This window comes from Protobothrops mucrosquamatus, unplaced genomic scaffold (genome assembly GCF_001527695.2).
Source record: "Protobothrops mucrosquamatus isolate PMUCROS unplaced genomic scaffold, P.Mucros_1.0 scaffold2321, whole genome shotgun sequence".
In the NCBI taxonomy this organism is placed as follows: domain Eukaryota; kingdom Metazoa; phylum Chordata; class Lepidosauria; order Squamata; family Viperidae; genus Protobothrops; species Protobothrops mucrosquamatus.
In genome coordinates, this window is record NW_015388405.1 from 167,433 (window position 1) to 191,098 (window position 23,666).

At 33.7% G+C, this 23,666-nt stretch overlaps 1 protein-coding gene across 3 annotated transcripts in view; it reads left to right on the plus strand.

Moving 5' to 3' along the window:
- Positions 1 to 23,666, plus strand: part of PPP2R5C (protein phosphatase 2 regulatory subunit B'gamma) — a 64,260-nt gene that overhangs the window by 30,474 nt on the left and 10,120 nt on the right. For 2 of the 3 annotated variants that reach the window (XM_029285833.1, XM_015824680.1), the window contains 9 exons: positions 5,125 to 5,324; positions 7,188 to 7,298; positions 8,892 to 8,984; positions 9,072 to 9,202; positions 14,835 to 14,894; positions 15,294 to 15,402; positions 18,872 to 18,925; positions 20,138 to 20,308; positions 21,131 to 21,258. In XM_029285833.1, the coding sequence (XP_029141666.1) occupies positions 5,125 to 5,324; positions 7,188 to 7,298; positions 8,892 to 8,984; positions 9,072 to 9,202; positions 14,835 to 14,894; positions 15,294 to 15,402; positions 18,872 to 18,925; positions 20,138 to 20,308; positions 21,131 to 21,258 (1,057 nt within the window). The remainder of the gene's footprint in view (positions 1 to 5,124; positions 5,325 to 7,187; positions 7,299 to 8,891; positions 8,985 to 9,071; positions 9,203 to 14,834; positions 14,895 to 15,293; positions 15,403 to 18,871; positions 18,926 to 20,137; positions 20,309 to 21,130; positions 21,259 to 23,666) is intronic. The other variant, XM_015824681.1, reaches the window with a different exon arrangement.

A 23,666-nucleotide genomic window follows, 5' to 3' on the forward strand; every position in this document is an offset into this window, starting at 1 on the left:
ACGACACCAAGCTGGCAGGAATAGCCAACACTCCAGAAGACAGGCTTAGGATACAGGAGGATCTGGACAGACTTGAACACTGGGCGCTATCTAACAAAATGAAATTCAATGGTGAAAAAAGTAAGGTTCTACATTTAGGCAAGAAAAACCAAATGTACAAGTATAGTATAGGGGGTACCTTGCTCAATAGTAGTAACTGTGAGAGGGATCTCGGAGTCCTAGTGGACAATCATTTAAATATGAGCAAGCAGTGTGCTGCAGCTGCCAAAAAAGCCAACACAGTGTTAGGCTGCATTAACAGGGATAGAATCAAGATCACGTGAAGTATTAATACCACTTTACAATGCCTTGGTAAGGCCACACTTGGAATACTGCATCCAGTTTTGGTCACCACAATGTAAAAAAGATGTTGAGACTCTAGAAAGAGTACAGAGAGGAGCAACAAAGATGATTAGGGGACTGGAGGCTAAAACATATAAGGAACAGTTGCTGGAATTGGGTATGTTTAGTTTAATGAAGAGAAGGACGAGGGGGGTCATGATAGCAGTATTCCAATATCTTAGGGGCTGCCACAAAGAAGAGGGAGTCAAGCTATTTTCCAAAGCGCCTGAAGGCAGGACAAGAAGCAACGGGTGGAAACTAACCAAAGAGAGAAGCAACTTAGAACTAAGGAGAAACTTCCTGACAGAACAATTAACCAGTGGAACAACCTGCCTCCAGAAGCGGTGAATCACTGGAAGTTTTTAAGAAGAAACTGGACAGCCATTTCTCTGAAACGGTATAGGGTTACCTGCCTGAGCAGGGGGTTGGACTTGATGACCTCCAAGGTCCCTTCCAACTTTACTACTACTACTACTACTATTATTATTACATTGTATATTAAACTTTTATAGTTTTTGTTATTTTTTTGTATCATAGTAGCCTAATGGATTTTTGCTAGTCACTCTCCTTGTTTTTGGAAAATCACTAAAGATTGGTTCCTATGCAGACCCAGTTTGTTTACTTTCAAAAAGCAAGCCATTGTAGCAGTACCATTCTATCATGTAAAAATAAAGAGATCCTTCTCAGTATTTCTTATTGGAGAACTAAATTTTCTTACAATTCTAACATAAGAAATGAAAATTGTTTTCTTATTTTATACATCTTACGATTTCCATGCTTTTGGTCCACAGAAACATTTTGAAACAATATTGCCACAAGTTAGTACAAATGCAAACATGTTCTTTTTTCCACAAGTCATCCCATGTTCTATTCATTAGTAATCTTTTTCCATTTTCTTCCATTTAAAAAAATTAAAACCATCTGGTGATAGCAACTTAGGATAATGCAGAAATATTTTTCTAACTAAATTGATACAAATTGAAAAATATTGAGTGGATTTAAAAATAAAATTTTGGTTAATTTATTAATTCATGTATGGAATAAAATGTCCATAGGAGAGGATAGGAAAGCCAGTTTAGTGTAGTGATTACTTACTTATTTAGTGTAGATGATAGAAATTGGGAGACTGAGTTTGCCTTGCCTTAGTCACAAAGCCAGCTGGATGACTTTGGGCCATTAATTCTCTCAGCCCTAGGAAGGAGGCAATGGCAAACCACTTCCAAAATCGTGTCAAGAAATCTGCAGGGACTTGTCCAGGCAATGAATGTCCAGACTGTTCCAAATAAAGCACTGAACAGTACTTACCCAACATTTTTATTTTCTTATGAAATAATGAAGGATTAAGAGGCTTTCACGGGAGTAAAGTCAATGCTGATAAATGCCATTGTATTTTCCTACATATCAGTTTTTCATTTAAAATTAATAATAAAAGTTAGATGTTGTACAGAGCTTCCTTTACAAAATGTTGCATACTCTCAACATTACCATGATTTTGTTAATGAAAAATTAAGAAATCTAAGAGATTCCTATTTGTCTCTACTGTCTTCACTAAATTGTTGATAATTTCCATATTGAATTTAGTTTAAATTTAGTGTGCCTATCTCTATGTGAAAGTAAGTTAAGGTGGATACTGTTAACAGTTGTCAAATGCCCATTATTCCTAACCATTTATTAAAGATATTCAATTCCCAACAATATATGTTCCAATCATATGGCAGTATGCTCTGAGATACATGTGGTATATGTTTCATATTCTGGTGGGAATAGGAGTTGGGGTCCACAATTCCAAGATAGTGGGCTAAAGTGGAAGTTGAAAAAACCTCTTAGAAGAAGATAATGGAAAATTGCTTCCATAGTATTGACAAGAAAACATAACTGGAGTTACTTGGAGCTGAACTCAACTTGTTGGAATCCTTATTTTTTACTTTTTGCTACACATACCATTCTTTTAAAAGACAGTGCTGGCTCGAGCATTGTCTCTTAGTGATTAACCTGCAATCCTTACTTAAAATGGACAATGAGGTTTATTCAGTATCATTTACGCAGAATTTGATGCAACTATTACAATTCTTTGAAGAATAGTAAACATTTATTCAATTTCCATGATTCAGTCTGTGTAAGAAGACTATCAGTTGTATTTTGAATGATGTATGCTCAGGAGTACACAGATTGTTCAAACTCTCAAAGAATAGTCACAAGGGATCGCAAGACAGTCAAACATGAAAGAAGCATGACAAAGCATGTGTGGTATGATATCACATACATAATTGAAAGGGTGGGATTGATGGCACAATTTATGTTTTTTGTCATGCTAGCAAAAGCAGTAAATTCTGAAAATACTGCTGAATATTCATAATAGAGAGCCACAAGCACATTAACAAAGTATAATGTATGATACAGTAAATCTGATCTAATAATTGTCCATGATTATGTTTTATGATTATAATTGACAACTTATAGTTTTATACTTATAGTTTTATATTTCCTTTGCAAACTCAATTTTAGCAATTTATGTTACAAGAATAATATTTGCACTAAACTGTTTGGAAAAATGAAGAACACTCTTTAAATTCATTTTAAATTTATGTAAAATAAAATTGATAAGTTTGTCTAAACCTAAATTATTTGATGAAAACTTATTAAATAAAATTACAGTGGGTTCACACAACAAGCTAGGCTAAACCAAATCAATACAATTTAAAGTGATGTGTTGATACTAATGTTTCTTTATATTTAGGGATCTCAGAGCAAGCCAGTTGTCATAAGAATGGTATTCTGTTCATAAATAGCTATCATTTAGCACCTTCTCTGTGATTACCAAACTCTTTGCTATCACTGGTCTCCTAGTAACAATGACGAAAGCAGCAACTGAATTTCACTTAGTATTGTATCCCTACTTGTCTGTGCTCCTATGTTAAGTTGATCTTTAGGCCACATCAGATATCTAAAACTGAACACACAATAAAAAAAACTCTTTTAATGTAATGTTTAATTGACTTTTAAATATTTAATCACTTAATATTAATCTTAAAATCATCAGTTAACCACTATAGTTCTGTCTTCTACTGTATTTATGCTTGAAGCTGTCAGCATAGAAAGTATATTTCCTGCAATTTTAAGAAAATATGTTCTTTCAAATCTTTTCATTTCAAGCATACTGTACAAAGCAGAATAGAATCTTCCTGTTTATTTCTTATTAAGATATATCCTTATATAATAATTATTTCTAATGACTTACTTAAAGTCCCATTCATGACTTTATTTAATGTAAGGATGTATTTTAAAAGGTATTTTTACTTATTGGAATAAATTAGTAAATTGAGTTTGTAGAGTACAAATTCAAATCTGTTATGCAATTTTTATAAATGTCAATTGTATAAAAATATTTTCCTTAAAGATAGCTTTAAAAAAAAAGAAATAGACCAAAAACCTTGAGGACATTTTTGCAAACGTATTAGTGGTATATATTTATATTTTCTGTTCTCCCTTCAAAACAAAAATGTTGATGCCGCCTTATGGCTAAAGAAAGGTTTGGTTTCCATGAATGCCACGCCTTGTATTATCTCATTAATTTCCTGGTTAACATTATTTTTCCCTTTGGGTCTACTCTGAATGGTTCTCAAAAACCCTTTTAAATCAAATTGGCTTAACAAAATTTTGAATTTCATGTCTTTTAGTGAAGACTCTTTGCCCATAACAATTTGAAAATTCCAGGAGTTACCTTAAGCGGTATAGCCAAAATACTGATTTCCAAACTAAGTCTAGCATTCAATCCTCCCAGTCTCTGGATTTTTATCAAATGAGTATGTGCCATCATTTTATCACTCTTCTATTCTAATTCTGAAATTTTATCAGGCCTTCACGATAGCTAGGTTGGATGCACTATTATTGTCCATACTCCTATGGGGGCTTTTTAAAAACATCCCTGTACATCAGTGCATATTGCCATGTAGGAACAGCTCCATGGAACTCCTGAACCACATATTCTTTTGTTGTTCTTTTTTACAGAGAATGTCAAATGACATTCTTATTCTAAATAAATACCTCCCAGAGACTACAATGCTTATTGTTTCTCTTCCTTCCTTCCTTCCTTCCTTCCTTCCTTCCTTCCTTCCTTCCTTCCTTCCTTCCTTCCTTCCTTCCTTCCTTCCTTCCTTCCTTCCTTCCTCCTGCTACTTTACCATCATGTCTGAATGATGTGTAGCAATTAAAACAACAACTCCATTTTTCTCCTGTGTATATAACAGATCGTCATGGCTGAGTTCTTCTGTAATATTGCCACAGCATTTTGCAATTGGTTTCAGTGAAAGTCCTAACATTTTGTTCCATATTGTTTTGCTAACTCTGTGTTAAGTGCAGTCCTTTTTGAGGGAACTTTCACATGCTGAGTTTTGACAGATCCACATAAAACAGTCAATACACTTTTTATGAATATGAGAGTGTTCTGTGTGATGGGTATAACAAATACCAACTTTCTAGGTCAGGTGAAAGAATTTTAAGTTGGGAGGGAGCCATCAAATACTGGGTTAGGTGATGTATACTGCACACTGTAAATGATGAACATTTCATCTATTACTATATACCAGTTAGAATTAGAGGAGTAAACCCAGAGAAGGAGAAGTAGGGTGTATATTTGTCAACAGCTGAATCAGTTTGTCTTCAGAAAATCTTCTTATAATATTCACTGTAATGAAAGATTTACAAGCAAAAGAAGTATAAATATAACTTTAAAAATCTTTTCAGATGTTCCCCTCGCTGAGCAAGAAAAGCTTTTTATTCAGAAATTGCGACAATGTTGTGTCCTTTTCGACTTTGTTTCCGATCCACTAAGTGACCTGAAGTGGAAGGAAGTAAAACGAGCAGCTTTAAGTGAAATGGTAGAGTACATCACACATAATCGCAATGTAATTACTGAGCCCATTTATCCAGAAGTAGTACATATGGTAAGTTATTTAAATTTAAATAAACTTGTTAAAAAACCTTTTCTTTTGACTTATTCTGCTAAACAGATTTCTATGCTTGGTGGATTTTTTTAACATTTTTTTTTCTGTGCTGTATTCTCTTCTGTACAAAAATCTCATATATAACAATAACAAAAAAGGCTTGGCTTTTGGAAGCATATAGTATTAAACAATCACATACATACTAAATAATTAACTTCTAATAACATTTTATGCTCAGTTATTATTATCAGTATGAAGAGTGGAGTGTTTATTTTGGTCCTGTAGACCCTATTGTTAATTGTGTTAGAATTTGCATGGTACATAGATATATGTTCTAAATTTATCATAAATGCAAAGGCAGTGTTTAAGCTTATCATTGACCTTGCCGTTCTTCAAGAAGAAGTCAAGGTTGGGAGACTTGCTTGCAAAATAAATAAATAACATCTGCATTTATTGCAAGGAGAATTAGAACACAGTTTTAAAACTAGCATAGTGGCATTGAGGTACCACTTCAATTCTATGATAAAGAACAACATTTTAGATGGTCATTCTTTCTTTTTTGGGAAATGCAGGTTCCCATTGATTGCAATTCAGTTTGCAAAGAGACACTTCAACTTCTCTCTGAATAGCATACAATTAGGCCTAAATGGGAGAAAACGATGGCCAAGAGATTTTTCTCAGACTTTGAAAACAGATCCCTGTGTTTCACTTCTCTCCAATAGCAGCCTGACAGATTATTTTGAATAATTACTTACAGTTTTCATAGGCAATCCCATGCAGGGCACTTTTAGAGAAATTGTTTTTCACAACAACCAGAAATTACTTTGATATTACTGTAGCCAGATGCTCTTTGTCTAGAAAGTGGTGAGGTAAATAAGCAGGGCTAGCAAAGAATTTTTTTCATAATACTATTGCTTGGGCACACTGGATCCAAAACCATTCTCCAACTTTCAGACTGGTTCTTAAGTGGACAACATAGTTCAGTTCAACCTAGATTATATATCAGGAATAAACAACCTGCAAACCACATATAGCATTGAGCTTCCAATTAATGCCTCCTAGAGATCTTCTGATCATATTGCCAAAATTTAGCAATGTGCGACTTATGGGGGGGGAGAACAAAAAGACGCAATCCATTCATTCAGTCATTAAACTCAGAAGAGCTTCACAATGCTCACTATCTCTTCAGAAATTGATGTACAGTAGAAAGCCAGTTCTAAGACACTGATACATTGCAGTTTAAAACTTAGTAAATTTTATTTGGGAGATGATCTGTTAGAGATAATATTTGAAGATTATGGCTCTTCATCTGCCATTTTTATCTATTGCCTACAAATTTATATTAAAATGAGATTTTAACCAAGGACTTTCTATATTTCACCTTCTTACACCAATAGCTTAGGATCAAGTGCTACTCTCAATAAGTGTTGTTCTGATGAGCACAAGAATAATACTTAATATGAATTAGTTTTAGTAGAGGAAAAGATATTTTGTGCAAGAGAATTTGAAACAGATCATTAACAAAACCTTTCAATTTTGTTAGCAAAATATGATAGGGTGGCGCACAATGCATCACTTCTATGATAAATTATACTTCTAGTTAACTATGTTCTAAATTGACATTTCAATTTCATTTTTTCTAAACTGACATTTTCCTCTTAAAATTCTGGGTGTTTATTTTTCCCCCTTTCAATTAACTAGAATTTTCTGAGAAACTTCTTAAAAGAAATGTTTTTGTAATTGAGGAGAAACTATTATATATTTGTATTTGCTTAGCTGTTTTTAAAAATATTTATGCAAGAACATATTTTTTAAAATTGGGTTTTTAAAAAAATACTTTTGCTTAATCGAGTGTGATTTTAGTTTGCAGTTAACATGTTTCGCACACTACCCCCTTCATCCAATCCAACGGGAGCAGAATTTGACCCAGAGGAAGATGAACCAACTTTAGAAGCTGCCTGGCCTCACTTACAGGTAGAACTGAAATACATGCTTTCACTCTAACTCAGGAATGGCAAAATTAGTGCAAACTGTAAAATGAAAATGTAAATCTAGATATTGAATTTTTTTCATCTGGTTATGTGTAAAATCTGCTTATTAATATATTCTAATACTGCTGTTTCATTATGCAGTTAGGTTAATGTTTTTAATAAGTAAAATATTAGCATGTTTTAATGCAATGCTATTTATCGTAATAAGATCGTAATTTTGAGATATAAGCTTTAAACATAGGTAAGATTTGTGGTACCTGTGGTTCATTGAACAAAAGGTATAAATGCAATTGTAAACATTCAGATAATTTTAAGTAAAATAGTACTTTCGGTTTCAAGTCAGACCAACTGATCCACTGTGATACTCCATGATTAAAAGTACAAGATCAACCTTTTTTCTTCCCATTTCATAGTTACATTTCCCTTTAAACAAATTTTCCTAAAATGGCATCTTCCAGATTTTTTGAAATTACAATTTCCATAGGTTTTAGACTTCATAACTAATACCCTTTCTAGCTTTGAATTCTGGAATTTCTAATCCCAGTATCTCTGGCTAGTGTCAGGTAGCCTTAAGTTTTAGGTGCAGCAATATAGTAAATTGGCACCAACTACAATAGTGATTAAATTTTTACATAAGATATACTGGGAAATCCATCTAGCTTTTATTTACATATATTTTTTTAGTTTCACATAATAATTGCTAAAACCAATTCCAGCACATCCCAGATACATGTATTGACCATAGTTAAACCAGACAGGGAGAATGTACATTTTTGCATTCTCTCTGTTGGAGAATGTACATCTTTGCATTCACCTTCCAACTTTTTATCTGCAATTCAGAGTAATCATTGCATGTTAATTGACTCAGAACTGCAAACTTTTATGAAATTAATATAATAAATATTTATTGGGAAATGGAATTGCTCAATTTGTTATAAATAACTTCCTGCCAAGCCTGAGTAAAATGAATGGTTCAGGATGATTTATGGTCTGCAAAAAAAAAATTAGAAGAACATAGGAAGCTGAAGGAATTAATCTTGCACATACAGGTAGTCCTCAATTTATGACCACAACTGAGCCCAAAATGTATGTTGTTAAATGAGAAATTTGTTAAGTGAGTTTTGTTCCATTTTACGATTTTTCTTGCCACATTTGTAAAATAAATCATTGCAGTTGTTAAATTAGTAACATGGTTGTTAAGTGATTCTGGCTTCCCCATTGACTTTGCTTGTCAGAAGGTCACAAAAGGGGATCACATAAGCCTGGGACAATGCAACCATCGTATATGTGAGTCAGTTGTCAAGCATCCGATTGTAAATCACATGACCATGTGATGACCATGCTGCAATGGTCATAAGTGTGAAAAATGGTTATAAGTCACTTTTTCAGCATCGTTGTAACTTTGAACAGTCACTTGGAGAACTCTTGTAAGTTGAGGACTACCTGTATTCATCTTGATAATATTTTGAATCTTTCTTGGAAAGTGTTTAAAACTCAGTATTGTCTTAACAGCTTTTCAAAATTCAAGTTGATTTATATTGTAAAACTAATTTTTATTTTTGTGGATCTTTTTCAGCTTGTATATGAATTTTTCTTAAGGTTTTTAGAATCTCCAGATTTCCAACCTAATATAGCTAAGAAATATATTGATCAGAAGTTTGTATTGCAGGTGAGGTTAAAAAAAGAATATATCTTCAAAGTTTGAGTTCCATTTAATTTGAAATGGATTAAGCAAATAAATGTTCATCTTTTGCAGCTTTTAGAGCTTTTTGACAGTGAGGATCCTCGTGAAAGAGATTTTCTTAAGACTACTCTGCACAGAATATATGGAAAATTCTTAGGCCTAAGAGCTTACATCAGGAAGCAAATTAACAACATATTTTATAGGTATGTCTATATTCTGTGCTGATGCTTAATAATAGATAAAGTATTTTAATCACGTTACAACTTTTTTTGTAGAAAACAAAAATGTTCTTAAAATAAAACAAGTATAAAATTCATTAAGTGTCTGGACATATCCCATAGTTAATAATGTAATTTCCTTTCCAAAAGGCAGGCCAAAGCATTTTTGACTTACTTAAAATTGGAGTTCCCTGCTAACAATACTGTATTACTGCATTTTGGTATGTGAATTAATAACAGGATAATTTTTTATGTACAGCAGATATGTATAGACAGTGTATAGCAGAGTGCTTTGCCAATAGTTGTTCATTCGAAGTTGTAGAAACACTATATTTTGAAATTTTTCCTTTGTACATTTTCCCCATTGCCCAGTTTTCCCAAAAGAGAACATATGGCAGAACCCCTTTAAAGAAAGTAGTGCCAGCTATGCCACAGCTTTTGCTAATCATATATAAAAGACAGAAGTACCAGCTGCAGGTAGATGAGAGAGAAATGGAAATAAGAGTGAAAAAGTGTTATTTGTTTGAACCAGCTTTTGCCTATGTACCAGAGACAGAAGTAAAGATTTCTACTAAAAGAAGAAATGTCAGTTGTAATTATGACAAGAATGCTTGAGTGTACAATATCATTCCATCAATATCCTTGTTTAAAAAAGAGTTAAACTGAAATGGGACATATACAAATGACATAATTATTTATAAGGGTCACATTCTAGTTTTCAACCAAAGATAATAATTATATTATGGCTAGAAGGTTAGGTTCTGGAAAGGTAATGCTTCAATTATAAAAATTGATTAGGATAAAGACAGATCTTTTCACACTTTTACTTTGGAATGGCCTTAACTACCTGTCTGGTTTCAGTGTCTTCAAATGAGTATTATAGTATTTAAAAGGTTGCAGAAACAAGGGATAAAATTTAGAAAATTGGCTAAATTTGAAAATCTTATCACACAAAAATTGTTGGGCTCTATTTACAAATTATCAACACAGTCTAACTCAGAACAAACAAATTAAATACATGTAGTCCTCGAGTTACGAATGTAATGGAGTTTGCCCATTCCATTCGTAACTTGAGAATTTGTGGGAGGATGGGTGCCTGAACTTGCGCAATATTACAGCACCCAGGAGTTTCCATTGACTCTCCTCGCCCTCATAGTGGCAGAGAGGAGAAACAGTGGCAGAGAGGATTTTTGCAAGGTAAGTGAATTCGGCACGGCAGAACGGGAGGGAGAAGCAGTTGTGGGGAAGGGGGGACTAGGGTGAATGTTGCAGAGCCTCTGCAGTCATTCATAAGGGCGAACAACTGCTGTGGTGCTGTAATATTCGTAATTTTGGGAGTTGCTCGTAAACACTAGGGGGTACTAATGTAACTTTGAATGAGCGCTAAGTGAACAATCGTCACTCTGGGATTATCTATACCATATTATTAAATCGATGCAGAATGTAAATGTTGTGATAGTATACAACAATGGGACTTTCAATAGAAGAACATGAAAATAAAATCAAATATCATAGAAAAAAATAATATGTTTTATCACTGATATATTGCCCCAATTCTGATTGTTAAAATAGACCATTTCTAAAAATATAAAGACCAATTCATATTATTCTTCCATCTTTGGCAACCATGTTCCAGCAATTCTGGGGAATTATATATACTAGAATGAAACAAATGTTAGAAGTTATATTTCTTTTTCAACCTGCAATATTAAATTTTTTCCCATATATTCCCACAAGGTATTCTGAATCGGTTTTAGGGGGTTGGACTCGATGACCTCCAAGGTTCCTTCCAACTTTATTATTATTATTATTATTATTATTATTATTATTATTATTATTATTATTATTATTATTATTATTATTATTATTATTATTATTACTGTGTTTCTTATTGGAAAGGAAATTTGATGCCTTCTGTGAAAAAATGGCTAACCCAAGTTGCAGCTTAACTTTATTTTTAAAAAGTCAATCTGACAATTTATTCAATTATGTATAGACTACAATAATTTGTATCTCATCCATAATTAGGGTTTCTCTTGACATAAATATTTCTGGTTTTTAGGATTTTCTTAATCTTTATTATTTATAATGTGCTAATTACCATTTCTTACATGTATATTCTCACTGATTTTTAGTTTATAAAATAATATAGTATTCCTGAGTATTTATAACTCCAGTGAAACTCCAAAAAGCTTTAATAGCCAAAATTATATAAAATAGCCTTTGGTATATGAAAAAAAACAGTTATACAATTTAAAAAAATCTTAATTCAGATAGCAACTCCTGTAGTAAAATTTGCAGCAGATATATATCTGATTAATTCAATGTGTTGTCTACAAATATTTCCATAAAGAAGATTCTATTTTTGCAGCAATAACAGAAGATCTTTCTCTTCTTTGATACATACACCTTAGATCTTAATTTTTCATGAAAGAAATAAGATTGTTGAAAATAATGAGAAATCTCAAGATGACCTTGGATTAAAAAAAAGAAAAAATAACTATTCAGTGAGGCAAACCATATTATATATATTAAAAATGGAAATAAAAATAAGATACATTGAGTCCATAGCTATAAAAATAAAGAAAAAAACCTAAAAGGCAAAATAAATATAATAAAGCCCGCCAAAAATGACTTGTGGACAAGATGAACTTATGTTAATTACACTTCATTTTCTCTTTCTCCTTGAACTGCTCAAAAACTATAATTGAATGGTTTGTTAAAAAAATGTTAAAAATGTTACTTACATCTTCTACCAAGTTTTGATGTTTGGGGGAAAAATATGCCTCATCAGCAAAAAATAACAACAAACCCTTTCCTTTCTATCTTGCCTGTCAGGGAAGAATTACCCCCATCAGCATAAGTTAACTCCTAGTTTGTGGCTGTTAAAAGGCTAATTCCTGAGAAACTTGCTCCGTCTGAAGAGGCTATTCAGCTGATAGATTATGATTTATGTGGTTCACAGGCAGCTACTAATCCTAGAGCTTCCACTAGAGCACGGGTGTCAAACCTGATCGCGTCACGTGACATATCGTGATATATCGCAACATTTTTTGCCTTTGTGGAGCTGGGGTGGGTGTGGTCTGCACGTGCCACATCCGGCCTGCGAACTGCCAGTTTGACACCCCTGTATTAGAGGAAGAGAACCAAGAGAGTTATCAAACATTGAACGTTTAATGCAGTCTATAAGCAGAATTTACAATATAGGTGCTTAACACTGATATGCTCCAACAAAAGTTAATTCTCGGTAGAAGGAAATGAAAAAGCTTCAGAAAAATTCTAATTAAATTTTAATGAAAACAGACTTTAAAAAAATGAAAAAAATGTATTTTGAGAAGTTGGCACACTAAGGTGAACATACAGATTCAAGACCATTTATGCAGGAGGAAGCTCAAAAGTTTTCTATCTTCATTATACTGCTGATGAGAATCTTCCTGTAGACATTGCAGAGAACCATCTCTGTGAATCAATTCCAGCTTTGTTGGAATTAATGCAATATACCAAGTTTCATCAAGATTTCAGCCTTATCACAAGTCCAATTGTAATAAAGTTCTTTAGGAGGACCTTAATATTCTGCAGCTCTCTAGAAAATCAAAACTGCTGGAATATACAAGTAAAAGCCTAATGATCTTCCCTGATTTGCCTTCCAGAATAGTTAGCAAATATAAAGAATCAAATTTGTGAGACACAAAACAATATTTTTCTTTATCCTATGATTTATTTATTTATTTGTTTATTTATTCCTTGCCTTGATTGGAAACCAATCTTAATGCAGCTGCCAAATAATTTAAAGATGAATTGAGATGCATTCTGATACCAAAATGCAATAATAGACCTCCCTTTCCCCAATGTATTTTAAAGAAGATAATCAGTTCATAGCAAAGAGAGGTTAAATATGTCTCCAGTAGTTGTAGTTTTAGAGCAGACATGTCAAACTCGCGACATCACATGATGTCGTGCAACGTATTGGGGCAGTTTTGCCATTGCCGGCAATGGGATGGGTGCAGCTTCCGGATGATGCGTCCGGCCCGTGGGCCGGCAGTTTGACACCCCTGTTATTTTGTCCTCTTTTGGGGAATTAAAATTGTATTTGAGATTCCTAGAAGGCTTACTTTCCTTAAATCATTGCCCCAAATGTCTGCTTCTAGACCTATTTGCAAAAAAATGATGGAAGCAGCTATAAAATAGATCCAATCCTGAAATAGTATCTCTGCTTCTCTACTTTTCAATTTGTTCTTTTAAAAAATGTGATGCAGGTAGTCCTCGACTTACAACATTCAAAGTTACAACAGCACTGAAAAAAGTGACATAACAAATTTTCACACAACCATTGCAGCCTCCCCACGGTCACATGATCAAAATTCAGATGCTTGGCAACCGACTCATATTTATGATGGTTGCAGTGCCTCAGGGTCATGTGATAACCTTTGCAACCTTCTGAGAAGCAAAGTCAATGAGGAAGCCAGATTCACTTAACAACCATGTTATTAACTACAGTGTTTCACTTAACAACTGTGGCAAGAAAGGTCATAAAATGGGGCAAAACTCACTTAACAAACGTCTCACTTAGCAACAGAAATTTTGGATTCAGTTGTGGTTGTAAGTCGAGGACTACTTGTATCAGGGATACAGCTATTTATGCTATGTCTTAATTTAGCATATGCTTTACTTTTGCAAAGAGGGTGAGCAGCTAATCCTATTTTGTTTTCTCTAATACTGATTTAATTTTAATCTGATTTAAGATGCTAATTTTTATTACATTTTGAACCTTGAAAGTCATGGCATTACACACACTTGCATATCTTCTTTGCTGTTCAAAGTAGTAACTCAAAACTATTTCGTAGGACCAGATACATTTTCATATAATGCCTCTTGCTAGTAGTGGTATCTCCCACATTAGTTCTGTTCTTGCCTGTCATCATCTGGTGGAATTTGATTGAAATTATTTTGTTTTAATTTCGAGCATTGAAAATGAAGTTTAATTTCTTCCATATAGTCTGCATAGTGTTCATTATTGCTATTAATGTTTTTTAATTTTATTTTTTTCTAATGCTTTTTGGATGCTCCTCAAAAAACAGCTGGTCCTTCAAGTATCTTTCCAAAAATATAACATTTTTATTTACTATAGCTATATATTCAGCATATCATTTGGTAATAAGTAGTTGTGCCCTTGCACACCAAAATCTATTTCCATTCATGTTATGAATATCACAAGTCTTTGATTGCCAATCTAGAAATAGGTTCCATTGTGTTCAGAGTGTTTCAAAGCAAATTAGTACTGGATTATAATCTACTTTTTATTCTCTTCTCTAGTTCCATTCTAGTAAGACAAGTTGAAAAATCCAGTTTATTGATATCCCTTTTTTTCCTTGAATTTAAGATAATCTTATCTAACACTATATATTTTTCTGATACCTTTCCCTTTGTTTTCCTAGCTCTCCTCAATTATAAGTAAAAATAATTAATACAAAATTCAACTGAATAAACATTCTGAATCTACAAATATGCACAGTATGGTTTTAAATTGATGAAAGTAAGTTGTGTTTGTGCCTTTTATGCTACTAAGCATATTGTTGAATAAATTGCACTATTAATGATAATGAATTTGTTTTCTCAGGTTTATTTATGAGACAGAACATCACAATGGCATAGCAGAATTACTGGAAATATTGGGAAGGTAAACTGTTTAATAGTTATGCTTTATAATAAATAATACCACTTAAATGTAAACCTTTCAGAATTTTATAAAGAGTAACAATGGATCTTGAACTGAACAAAACAATAAACATTTTGCATAGGTTCTCTTTGTTATAACTGAAAAAGTCTGTCAGTGGAATTGGTGTAGCAAAATGGGGTTGTGCTTTACCATTACAGAAATCTGGAAAATAATTCTTATATACAATAACCAAATTGTTGTCTTCATTTATATTTGTAAGATATTTGGGAAGTCTAACAAAAACACTTGAATGAAAGCACAGCTTAAAGCTAATGGAAGAATATGTTTTTCTTTTAAATGAAATTAAAATGCAGCAATACAATAGGTTTTCTAATTCTAACACACTTTTTTCTTCTCCAGTATAATCAATGGATTTGCCTTACCATTAAAAGAAGAGCACAAAATTTTCCTTCTCAAGGTATTACTACCTTTGCACAAAGTAAAATCACTCAGTGTCTATCATCCACAGGTAAATAGTTTGATGTGTACTTGTTTTCATATTATTGATAAATTACATAGGTGCTGCAAATTTTAAGTAGGAAACTATGAAATAAAATGATTTTTTTACAATTTATCAAGTTTTCTTATCATATTTTTTGACTTGTTAGACTGCTTTGTTTAAGATTTATTTTAATTTCAAGCATTTTAAGCTTTCTCAAGAAAAATGCTAAAATAGATGAATATGTCCTTCTTGGATAAGTACTAAAATACTTCCTTGTGAATATTTATTTGGGTATTTTCTCTATCCTTAATCTACAATAAATAACGAGTGGTGCGGTGGCCTAGAGGTGAAGACGCTTGTCTCCCACTTGGAAGGTTGAGAGTTCAGTCCTAGGCAGTGACAGATGTTTCTCTATCAGGAGGCAGAGAGAAAATATCTGCTGTGAACCCCACATAGGCATCAGAAAGGGCATCCGGCCAGTAAATGCTCAGTTCCATTGAGTTGCCCCGACTCCATCCCGATAAAAGGGATTACAGAGTCGTAAAAAGAAAGCAAAGTGGTGTGCATTTTTCTATAAACACAAAGAGCTGTCTGGAAAATCTTTTTGCAGTTTTTTCAGTTTTTATTTGAATAATATTGTAGATTACTACAGCTTCATTGGGGAATACATATCACTTGAAGTGATAAAAGTCCATTATATGATTATAAGGAAATATGAAAGCAATTCAAGAATTCTCACTTTTCTAAATTTAAATCTCCCCCTAGTATATCTTTTCATAGTGGTTATTGGAATAATTAAATGACTAGAAGGACTAATGGTAAATAATACAAATACACACTAAAACTACATAGGAGTTTCAAGTTTCAATGATTACCTGTAGTATATAATTAAAATTGTAATCTTCAGTAGCGTTTCATACAGCTTCATCTAGTGAAGTAGAGAAATCAAAATCTTTCTATGTTAGTAACTACAGCTTCATAGGAGTAGGGTATGGAGTCTAGTCTAGAAATGGAGGTAGACTTAATGCCCCAAATTGATTTGTTGCTAGTAAGAACATAATTAACAGTACTAATTAATGAAGACTACTGTATTCATTTATATAACAGTAGACAAAGTTTGAAACAGTTCAATGAATGCTTCTTAAGAATGGCTTCCCCTAACTCTTTAACACTGAAGGAATATGTAATAAATTCAGTAGGTAAATGTAAATTTCTGAGGGATTATAGTTATAAAAAATAGAATATCTTGTTTGCGTATTGCTAAATAGGGCAAACAGTGGGATTGATTTGCTAAAAATAAAAATTAAAATCTGTTGGGAATTTATTTCAATATATGTGGCTCACCATCTAAAGTTCATAATTTGGGGTATCTAACAACAGTTAAATACACTGTAAAAAGGTAACAGTAAAAACAACTGAACATAATCAGCAGCTGAGATAAAAACAGAATAACCAACAACAAATCATTATAAGTATTGCAGAAGTGCTCCAACAAGAGTTACTTGTTTAGATAGGCAGCTATAAAAGTCAAATAAAGAAATATCTGGATCTCCAAATTTGGGATAAAACCATCTAATCTCTGGAGAGACGATATTCCAAAGGGCAGGATCCAAGACAGAAAAGGCTCTTTTTCTGGTCCACACCAGTCTCTACCCTGTAATAAATGAGACCCATACTATGTCTGTCCTGCTGGACCTACTAGAACAGGTTGATGTAATCGGGAAAGCTGTCTCTCAAACAACTCAGTCCCATGTCTTGAAGATATCCTCAAGTCTTAGTTGGTTTTTGAACAGTATAGTTTTGAATGATCATTTATTGCATATAGCTTACATCAGCTAGTCATGAGGTTTCTAGATGTAGCTTCCATATCATTTTTTCTTCTTTAAAGTTTCAGTCTTCTCTTACCTATTTTCAGGGTTTTTTTCCCTCTTGGTTTTTTTTTGGGGGGGGGAGGAGGTACTTTTACAAACTTTAATACCACATTTGTGTGGATGGACAATTTATTGTTAAAATACATTCCGTGGAAATTTGTAGATCTGCATGCATGCATGCATATTTTTTAAAGAGTGGAAATTAAAAAGGAAGGATCAGGAATAACCTTTGATTTACTGGGTTCTGACATATTCAAACAAGAATGGCAAATACACTAGACTTGAGGATGATATATATACTCTGCGTTCCATTGAAATAAATGCCTAGTATTTTTTAAAATAATTTTATTCTCTATCTGTGGCTTACATGAGTTCAAAGAGGCATGGAAAATGGCATCTCCTCTGCTATATATATTATTTCCACTTTAGCATCCGTAGATTTGCTCTACCATGTTCTAAGATTTTTATGTGATTTGCTGTTATGTATGAATGTGCATTGCAGTATAATATAATACCTCATAGCCTGATGAAATAGATAAACATAATAGAAGATACTTGGAAAGATGGTTTATTTTATCTGTATGTGAAAACTAAAATTTCTTAATTCCAACTTTGATTGCCACAGTTAGTGCAACATTGAAATGTCTAGAACCTGGAATGTTAAATGAGTTCTATGGTTGAGGTCTGAAGTATACAAACTACTTCGTCATATTCAGCCAACTATTTATATATGGGGGGCTGCATATATAGTACTTTCAGGATTAATTTGAACTTTGAGTACTAAACTACACTCACAATCCCAGAAAAAGAGAGTGCCATGGCAAATTACTCTTTGAATGAATTGGCATCACTACAGGAGCAGAAGAAAGCCTCATAAATGTTACTTTGGAAAAAAATTATTTAATTATGGTGCCCAATCAGGATGGAAAATCCTGATAATTTATCTGTACATGGCATTTTTTAGATACTAAATCAGTGATGGCGAACCTTTTAGAGACCAAGTGCCCAAACTGCAACTCAAAACCCACTTATGCATTGTCGGGTGCCGGGTGGGTGTGGCCCATTGGGTGGGCGTGGCTGCAGTGGTAACGGCAGACTGGGTGGGACTAAAAAGTTCAATCAATCAATTCCAACTTTGTAGGAACTTTTTTTTACCGCGAGAAGTTGAAATTAACTGATTGATTGAACCTTTTTTTTTTTGCACATGGCGGTGGAGGCCTAAAGCGAAAAGGTTTTATAAAACTCAGCTGAAGGCCTAGGATTGGGGCGACGGCGAGTGTGCCCACAGTGAGGGCTCTGAGTGCCACCTCTGGCACCCGTGCCATAGGTTCGCCACCACTGTACTAAATCATCTTTTATTTTTCCCAGACATTTTTAAGAACAATTAACTTGTGATTTTAGATTTTTCTCCACTGATGATTTTACTTCTGTTTTTCAGATATTTCTATATTGTTATATTTTTCAAACATTCACTAAAAATTTGTCTGAAATTCAAATCACTTTTTTGTGGTCTTTTGGGTTTGAAATTCTGTTTTATTTATTCACCTAGATAAACATTTTATACTAATATGTTAGATTTCTATTGAACCACAACTTAATAGCATTATTATCTTCTCTCAATTTAGCTGGCTTACTGCGTAGTTCAGTTTTTAGAAAAGGACAGCACACTTACTGAGCCAGTAAGTCTAGTTTTTCTTCTTCCTTTTGAAAATATTATCTAAGTATTTAAACAGTGTATTTTTAAAATTGTATTCTTATTACTTCAGCATCTGCAATACCTAACTTGCATAGTGCACTATTCATATTACATGTTCAGAATGGTACAGCTTGAACAACTTAAACTGAAAGACAATGTGCCTTTAAAAATGATTTAAAATTAAACAATTTGCGAACTGTTTACAGAATAATATCTGTATATATACTGGTTTTAATCTACTACCAGTACTATAAAAGTGATCACATTAAGTAGCAAACGTAGAGACACATATTTCATTTTTAAATTTCTTTTTCTGGATTGCATTGTTTCAGAAGAAAATGGAAATAATAAAAGACACTAGAATAATATAAGAAATTGTATTATTTCATAATACATCTCCACATAACCTACTTAGCAGCAATAATGCTTTATTCTTTGGTTTGTTGTATATGTTTCTATGTGGGAGCTATGTGGTTATTGTTATGGGTTTTTACCTCACAGTTGAACCAGTTTTGTCTAATGGTTAAGGCACCATACTAGAAATCACGAGACTATGTGTTCTAGTCCTGCCATAAGCATGAAAGCTGGCTGGGTGACCTTGGGCCAGTCACTCTCTCTCAGCTCAAGGAGTTGTTGTGGAAAAAATAGGAGAAGGATGGAATATTGCATATGTTTGTCACCTTAAGCTATTTGTAAATATAATAAAGGCAGGTTACAAATAAATAAACATAGAAATAAGTATTGTTTATGCAGGCAATAAGCCATTGAGTATCACTTGAATTATTAATTATTATTAATTACTAGTTTTAATTTACTATTTGGAGACTTAAAAAAGAATTAGTAATAGACATTTTAATTTCCAGAAGCCCCAGTCACTATTCTGTATTTCTCCTAACTGACCTGGCTTTATTTTCTGCACATCCACAAAAAAGTTCTAAATAAGAAAATGATAATTTCTCACTTGAATAAATAGGACTCTTTGAGATCACTCTGTGAAAATGTCAAAACTTTGTTTAGTCATGTTTGCTGAAGTCAGTATTTCAAACTAACGCGCTTGATCAAAAGATCAAAAGTTTCCTTGTAATGCCCTATTCACTAATGATAAGAATTTGTGTTATATATGGCACTAATGATGTATAAATAATATTTGAGGCAAGCAATTAGAAACCTAGGTATTTGGGTATTTTACTTTCAGGTGGTGATGGCGCTACTCAAATACTGGCCAAAGACTCATAGTCCAAAAGAAGTTATGTTTTTAAATGAATTAGAAGAAATTTTAGATGTTATTGAACCAACTGAATTTGTGAAGGTTATGGAACCTCTTTTCAGGCAGCTAGCAAAGTGCGTCTCCAGTCCCCACTTTCAGGTTGGTCATTCTAATACATTTAATTGTCTGTTGTTGTTTTTAAAAAAATTAACATGACATGCCAATAGTCAGTTATTAGTCAATTTGAATTACAGGTAGTCGTTTAGTGACTACCTTTTTAGTGACTAATTAAACTTGCAACAGAGCTGGATGACTGGTTGTTATAACTGGTCTTTGAAGTTCTGGCTGGTGTAGCAGGCCTGCGGTTGCATGATTGTGATCTGTGTGCTCAGCAACAAGCTCAGATTTCTGATGAGAATAGCATCTTGCAGGCAAAGGATCATGATTTGTGATATTTCTGGTCAGTTAGTATCTGCCCTGTTCTTGCGTTAAGATACTGCCCCGTTCTTGCATGATGTAGTGCCTTGTTCCTGCAGGGCTGCGGCTGTTTTTGCGCCCCACAGTGCAGCGGCACCCCGTTTTCACATGGCGGTGGCTTGTTTTCGCGCCCAGAGGCGCAGCGTTAGTATCCTGTTTTTGTGTCCAGAGGCGCAGCAGTGGTCCATTTTTGTGTCCCGAGATGCAGTGGCAACCCGTTTTTGTGCTCCACGGCCACGGCGCTAGTGCAAGTGAGGAGGTGTGTGCACACTGGCCAGCCTGATTCACAACCTGATGGCCAGTAGGCCACGGCCCACTACCGGGCTGCGACCCACAGATTGGGGACCCCTGATCTATATAATAGATGTTGCATGCAGAGTACATGAACTGCTAGAAATAGCTCAAATAAGATTAAAGCATGATTGCATCATCAAAAAGAGAATATAATAGGCATTTTACAGTTTGTATAAGTTGCTAAATGGTTAACTATCTCATGTACCTTAGGTGGCAGAACGAGCACTATACTACTGGAATAATGAATATATTATGAGCTTAATCAGTGACAATGCAGCTAAGATTTTACCTATCATGTTTCCATCCTTGTATCGAAATTCAAAGACTCACTGGAACAAGTAAGAATCTTTTTGTTTTATATTTCTTGATACATAAAATCTAACATAGCTCAGTTGGAAGACTTTTTATAAATTATGGTAGTGTTTGTGTGGTGCTCTTGAATTTCCCATGAATATAAAGAACATGAGACTATTCCTTCAATACAATCAGTGAAGCTATACGTTACATCTTATGAGGGACTGAGAAAATGTGCAGATCTTTACATGTGTAATTTGTTCTGAATTTCAGCTCACCCTCAAAGGCTGACATGAATTAATTTGACATTGGCACAACTTACAAAAGGCTTAAGTATCAGATTTCTACACCACTTTCTGCCAAATGCTCAATGTACATGAGTAATACAAATGTGTGCTTGTACATCCTGCCCCCCAAATCCACTATTTAAAAATGTTATTATATTTATTAATTTTATAGAATTTATAGGCCATTCCATCAATCAACTCTGGCATACAACCACTCAAATCCATAATTTGGCTTACAGTATAACAAAGGGATTATTTTTGGTGGATAATAGGTTATGTGGATAAGAACGTGGGTAGAACTTTCAGCCATAAAAGAATGTTTCATATAGAAGAGAGGAAATAAAACATGTTTCTCCTATAAGCTGCAAATAAACTAAGAATTACCTATAGGGTAACCAAGGATACTGAATAAATCTACCATTAAAAAAATACAAAGTAAGTAAGCAGTATAACTATTACAGGTTTGCTTTTGGATCAATATGAGATTATTTTAACAAAATATTTGCAATATCAGTTCCTAAATTGCTATAATAATTAGATACATGAGTTGATGAAGCAACCTAATTTTTTCCCCAAAATGTGTTTATAATAGAATATAGACTTTTAGATTGTATAGCTGTGTTCATTGGGAATTTTTATCCTGATGTATTTGTAATATATATTTCAGTTAGGTATATTCACATCTGTCAGTATAATTAAGTTACACTACTGCTAATTAGTGGGTGATGAATATATCTTTTCTGCAAAAGTTGCTATGTGGAATTTTGCTTTATACAGTATTGCCAGATTTCAATTCGTAAACTTATCTGCATGTTAATATGGGGTAAAAATAGGAGTTTGTTTTACTAATGAAAAGTAATAGTTTGTTTTGTTCTCTGTGATCCACACCAATAGGTTCTGTGTCTGCTCAAACCATCATTTGAACTTCCCAGAGTTTGAACTTTTTGTGGTAGCTTCATCTTCCTGTCCAAATCCATAGAGTAATCATACTTCACACTAATCTTTTCAATTCTTTTTTGTTAGACATAAGACCAATATGTATCATGAAATGTTTTTTTCATACAGTGGATATAAAAAAGCTATACACCTGCTAAAATGCCTTTTGAGATGCAAAAAAAAATGAGACCAAGATGAATCACCTCCCAATTTTTTTTCTACATTTAATATAACATGTGCAATTCAACTGAAAAACAAAGTGAAATATTTTAGGGTGGAAAATAACAATAAAAACAGACAATAATATAGTTGCATAAGTGTGTATACCCTTAAACTAATACTTTGTTAAAGCACCTTTTGATTTTATGTCAGCATTCAGTCTTTTTGGGTAGGAGCCTATCAGCATGGCACATCTTGCCTTGGGAATCTTTGCCCACTCTTCCTTGCAAAAGCGCTCCAAATCTATCAGATTGCAAGGGCATCTCCTGTGCACAACCTTCTTCAGGTAACAGATTTTCAACTGGATTCAGGTCTGGGCTCTTGATGGGCCATTCCAAAACTTTGATCTTCTGGTGAAGCCATTCTTTTGTTGATTTGGAGTTTTGCTTTAGGTCATTGTTGCGTTGTGTTCAACTTCAGCATTCCATCAGAGGCCTAAAAGTTTTGTGCCAGAATTGACTGATATTTAGAACTGTTCATAATTCCCTCCACCTTGACTAAAGCCCTAGTTCCATCTGAAAAAAAAGCAGCCCCAAAGTATAATACTGCCACCACCATGCTTCACTGTTGGTATGATGTACTTTTGGTGATGTGCAGTGTTGTTTTTGCGCCAAACATACTTTTTGCAATTATGGCCAACCATGGTCTCATCAAACCATAACACGTTTTTCCACATGCTTTTGTCAGACATAATACAGGTTTTTGCAAAATGTAGAGAGGCTTGGATGTTTTTCTTTGTAAGAAAATGTTTCCATCTTGCCGCCCTACCTGACAGTCCAGACATACAAAGAATATGGGAGATTGTTGTCACATGTAGTACACAACCAGTACTTGCCAGAAATTCCTGTAGCTACTTTAATGTTGTTGTAGGCCTCTTGGCAGTCTCTCAGGCCAGTTTTCTTCTTTTTTCATCAGTTATGGAGGAACAACCAGTTCTTGGTAATGTCACTGTTATGCCATATTTTCTCCACTTGTTGATGACTGTTTTCATTGTATTCCATGGTATATCC